This window comes from Suillus subalutaceus, assembly GCF_016647625.1.
Source record: "Suillus subalutaceus strain FC151 chromosome Unknown DFJ58scaffold_114, whole genome shotgun sequence".
NCBI lineage: Eukaryota > Fungi > Basidiomycota > Agaricomycetes > Boletales > Suillaceae > Suillus > Suillus subalutaceus.
Window position 1 is genome coordinate 1 of NW_024540363.1, and position 5,570 is coordinate 5,570.

At 46.1% G+C, this 5,570-nt stretch overlaps 1 protein-coding gene across 1 annotated transcript; it reads left to right on the top strand.

Annotated features, from left to right (window-relative positions):
- The first annotated feature begins 1,119 nt into the window (after positions 1-1,119).
- Positions 1,120-1,978, top strand: DFJ58DRAFT_805618 (uncharacterized protein). The gene is made up of 8 exons (XM_041391119.1): positions 1,120-1,136; positions 1,167-1,168; positions 1,194-1,251; positions 1,320-1,358; positions 1,482-1,626; positions 1,650-1,732; positions 1,839-1,860; positions 1,918-1,978. Exons 3-6 carry the CDS (start codon positions 1,210-1,212, stop codon positions 1,706-1,708), a joined length of 285 nt encoding a protein of 94 aa, XP_041240000.1. The 5' UTR covers positions 1,120-1,136; positions 1,167-1,168; positions 1,194-1,209; the 3' UTR covers positions 1,709-1,732; positions 1,839-1,860; positions 1,918-1,978.
- The last annotated feature ends 3,592 nt before the right edge of the window (positions 1,979-5,570 follow it).

Consider the following 5,570-nt stretch of genomic DNA (forward strand, 5'->3'; position numbering starts at 1 on the left):
CTGTATATAATACATCTTTTACCACTCCCCTCGGCCCAACCGTCTACAAAATAATATTAATTCGTCGGCCCACCCGTCTAATAGGATAGATATCTGGGCCCCACCTGTCTATGTGATAACAAGCACCCTTGATATACCTGGCTATTTGATACATATCTACCTGTGGTACAACCCATCTACATATATCCAACTACCCCTCGGCCGATCCGTCTATTGAAAATTCATGTCCATCGGCCCACCCATCTACTTTACCATATTCCCCACCTGGGCCACCCGTCTCCATCAGGAATAATAACACTCCCGGCCCATCCGTCACAGTCTAGGATATATCTACCCTCGCCCATGGTCCACTGGCCCGTATCATACGGGATATTATGCACATCCGTCCAACTCGTATAATACGGAGATATGTTACTGCAATATGTGGTTCATCTGCCAGAAGATTGAGGTGCATGGCGCGTGGCAAGGATCGCAAGATCACGATCTGGAAACTGTACGCGGGTATATGTTTTGGGTATTGTTAGCAGGAATATGCAACAGGATGTGGAGGTGCATACTCATACAACATGGTGTGGTAGGCGTACTGGAGCGCGGAACATCAACAGCTGGATTATAAAAGGGCATTCGGGAGATCCACCCACATGGAGGAGCCAGCGATGTGAATATGTTCGCCACTGAGAACACTTCAGGAAAGGAAAAATGATGATGGGATCAATACGCAAAAACGGCGCGTGCGAGTGTTAACTCACAAAAAACCACATGAATAATAGAATATGTTATGTTTCACCAGGACAACGTACAGACGGCTTGAGTTTATCCGCCAGCTCTGCATGGCGGCGTATAAGCGTGAGCATCATTATTCCTGGAGAGAACATCTGTCAGTGCGTGTTTGTACATACATATGCTCCTGGTCACCCACCCCAGTTCGAACACAGAAAGGAGAAGAAATTGTATGAAGAGTCGGAAATTGATCGAACTGTGGTAGCACCCTGTGATGCCCGGGATCGCGCTAGTCGCATCTGTGGAAGTGAACAGAATGTTTCAGTGGCCGTGGAACGCAAGAGGGAAGGTGAGAGCGAGTACATGCTGTGGGGACGGTAACGGTGAAGTCAATGCTGAAGGATGCTACGAGAAAAATCTGGCTGATGCATCTACCACTAGCTTTGGTAATGGTAAGTGGATTTGGAACTCACGAAAGCGGTGGACAGCATGGTTGCCAGCAAGATTCTATTCTTGTTCCAGAGCGCATATGTTCTGAGGATGAAAAAACCTGGATGGATCAGATCAGAAGCACACATATCTTACGGAAGGAACAAAAGGCACACTCGGAGCACATGACTGATACTATAGAAAGACCTGTTAGAGGAAAGTAGTAGCCCTGAGCAAGGACGTGCATGCACGAATGTACCTTGCAGTAAGTCGTTCGTTCTCATTAACTCTCCACAGTATCACATACACTTTGGTTCTCATTCGAGATAAAGCTCCCTGAAGAACAAGTGTTAATTCATCATCGGGGTGATGTGTGCTGGAGCGGGAACGCACAATATAAATTCGCGGTGATAAGGATGAAAGGGAGGTATCGCGTAACAATATACAGGCCTTTTACCTTGGTCCAGTGCGATCGAAGTAAAAATGACCTCTTTGCACAGCATATGGTGAATATCAAAACCGAGGTGTATTGCGCAACGGGAGCATTACCTCTTCATGAAGTGAACATGCATAATCATAGATCTGGATAAGCGAATTCAACAGTGGGCGTAAATAGATCAGTATAAGCCTACCCAGATTGGTAGCCAATCGACACTGAACTATGTTAAGGCAAAGAATAAGGGGTTCAGAACAGTACGCACCGTAAATGTACTGATGGCACATGAATTGTCAATTATTATTCGCCCATACATCGACAAGAAGACACACCATAGCGAACCGCAAGCTCCACGCTGCTGCGATAACGTCAGACGAATACTCCATCTAGAGGCTGTATACTGGAAAAGTCTCAGCGAGTGATGAGAAAATGCTGAGGTACGGACAACGACGAGACACACGTGAAGTACCCTATGTACGGTTATATAGCGATCGGGTGGCTTGATGCACAGTACCAATAGACACCAAAAGATGAAGTGCAAGATATAGAAGAGAGTCAAGATAGGTAAGATAGATCGAGTTGGGAAAGATAGATGCGAACAAAGGTCAAAAAACGTGTTTGATGCACACACCATGCAGCTTCTTATCTCTTATAACGAGTTGTGATCCCATCAAGGTAGTGGAGTTGATACTGGGATATGATTCAAATTGCAGGCTTGGCTTGATGGTCATGATGGAGCGATTCACCGTTCACTGGATGCACCGGCCGGCCGAGCGAAGATATAGCTGCCCCTCCGGTGCCTGAGGCAGTAGTTTCATTAATAGCATACTACATAACATGCGCAGAACGCACCCAATAACGTTTCTGAAGCTCGAAGTTTGATGCATTATTGTCACTTGAAACGCGAAGCTACCTTGGAGGGACCTTGTTATTGTAGGGAGGTTCAACTTCTTTGGATGAACGGATACATCATGTGGTGATAGTAAGGGCCTTTGCCTTGATCCAGAGCGATCAGATCGACGCGGGAAACCCCACTGTGAACATTACCATTATCAAATAAATGCTGAGGCGTATCACAAATAACTGCATTACCAATTCTTGGAGCGAACAGGCATGATCACACATCGAAGGATTGGACATTTTACCTCTTGCAAAACTTCAATCAAAAGCAGATCTAGACCTAGCTAGAGCATTCTAGACCTAGCCTGGAACGCTCTAGATTGCAGTTCGAATGCGATTTCACTAGTGGCAAAATGTGGTAAAATGTCGAAACCCCCCGCTGTGTCATATGTCTGGAAAATATTTAATGGCTGACTGAAATAGATTGGGACGAGCTCACAAGATTGTAGCTATCAAGGCTGGGACGCTGAGCTGTGGTTGAAACAAGGACCCGGAAAAAGCAGAAACATTCATCAAGTATTATCTTGACAGCGGTCCCGTACCAACAAGAACGCGACGCACTGCAATAGACTGCACATCGTGCAGTTTCGCGCACCGAGGAACACTCATTACGTATGTACTTGATCTATAAAAAACCCATCAAGATGCGACATAGAGGGGGGCTGGGTCACCAAGTCTAGAATGCGACCCCCAGTGGATACAGTGTGCACTACGATCATTCAAGTGACAGGGCTTGCCTGACTAAAGATCTCGGAGGGGTGCCAACTGGCCAAGCGTTGCACCAAGTTGACGACTAAGTGTATACGTATCACAGACTCAACTTCAAACATCAGCAAACTACAATATTGGCCTTGTACAGCTCGAAGTAAGTGTTAGCAAAACATACGTGACTATTTGTTTTGGCAGCAGCTTTGAAATCAAACAACACCTCGGCCTAAGTAAACGTCGACTAAAGTCTACGAAGTCCCAGTGGAAATTGCATTCCAGCACACGCAACAAGAGGCTCTCGTACTCAGATACCGAGAAGACTTTTTTATTCGTCTAAACGTCTTAAAAACGCAGCCAACATCCTATTCCGCGCCATCCAACCCTCTCAAAACCAACCCTATACATGAGTTTTCATCGATAAGCCACAAGGTATGACTCGTATGAGTAGTGCTAAAGACCTTAATCGCGAGCTAACGTTTAATTACTTCTACAATATATACAGAAGGTCAAATATACCTCTTACTCATGCCAAATCCTCTCAGCCTCTGAACGACGGTATCCGATGGCAAGACCAAGAAAGCCGATACACTATCCCTGGTCCACCGTGGTACACTCCACATCCGCCTTTACACCTACATCTACGCATATATATCCCGCTCCCCAGAGATCGTCCCATCTCTCTTGAACAACCCCGTCAGGCACTACCCACTACGACAAATAATGGTCCCTCCTGTATATGTCATGGGCGAAAGTGCGAGTCAAAAAGCTTTTCCGCACCCCGCATCAAGGCGGTATGCCCCAAGTAGGAATGAACCCGCAGGCGACGATAGCGCAGTAGAACAGTAATATGGAGGCTTTGGAGAGGAGGAGGCAGCGTGAACGGACGAGAGATGGGAGTGGGGGCGTTGGGGTGGGCGTGAGTATATCCTGTCCTCGGAGAAACGTTTGTCTGATATGTTGGTTATTGGTGAGTGGTCAAGCGTGGCAGTCCACTCCTGCGGCCTCCGTCTGGGTGACAATTCTTGAGGACATCAGTAATCCAGTAGTTCAAGACCTTGCCAGATTTATTAATGTTTCCGGTTTTTCCTGGCATTAAGACACCACCATCATTCCACCTCGGCATTACCAGAAAGTCTTCTACCGGACAGGGAGATAATTCGTGCTATGAACACCTTTGAGAGGTTCGCAAAAGAAGCACAGGAACGAAGTCAATCAACTTCCGACGCTCTCAAGTACGCCTGTCACAACTGAGCCGTACATCTCACGCGTGCTCCCCGTCCATGGGATGACACGTTCAACCATATATTCCAGGCTTTTGGAATGATCGTATTATCTCCTGGATGGAAGTAGTGTGGTGTTGGAAGGGTCTGCGGTCTTGCCTTGTTGTCTTGTCTGAAGGGCAAAATTTGTGAAGGTGTGTGTTTTCAACGATTCAAGTTGGCCGCAACTGATGTCACCTTACGTTCCATGATATTTAGTTTATGACGTGACGCCTTGGAATTCTCTCTTATCTTCAGTCCAGACTCTTGAGCCATTGACACGCAACCCGGTGCTAGTACTTGAATCCTCCCCCATTGACAATCCTTACAAACTACAGGCAGGCGAAATTAGCATCAGTGCCAGCGAGTAATGTAGTATTCTATGGTACGATAGAAAGCGTGATGCCCATAAATGTTAGATCTATTGTTGATACCAACCTCATACTTTCTCTCGAGCTCTTGAACAGTGGAGGGTAAACTGTTATAATTATCAACACAAACCCAGATATAGTTATCCTAATCTATAACGGTTCAACATCTACCTCGGTAGCTCAGACGACTCGCATATGTGCACCCTGTTTTTCTCGGCTCGTTTCTACTAGCTATTGCATATGGGCGCAATTATACCCCTTCGTCGAACTTGCGCATCTCATTATGTACATCAGGCTATCTACGACGCCTTAATAGTGCTCCCTACTCGCCTTGAATGCCATTTGGCCTTATTATAAGTAGATCTACTTGATAGTCCTTATTGTAAGCAATGAAAAAGTTGATTCGAGGTCGTAAATAAGCTAAATAAGGCACTTTAAGAGTGATTTAAGCATCCTGACGTTTTCCTCGTGCTCAGGAAGGTCCAGATCGCCATACCAGAACAAGAAGAGGTTTTTGAAGAAAGGGTGGAGGAAGGAGAGCGGCAAGAAATGCGTGTCATTCGTTAACTTATGCTTGGTACAATAACCCCAGGACAGCCCGCGAGGCACCACATCCTAACAGTTTTAGTTATTTGTTGCGGTATACAAGTAAAAGAAGTCTCTCTACTAAACCCACCCCCACCAGTCATCTCGTACAGTCCAAGCCTCGCTCCGCGACCGATACCGAATAAGCCACAGGATAAGATA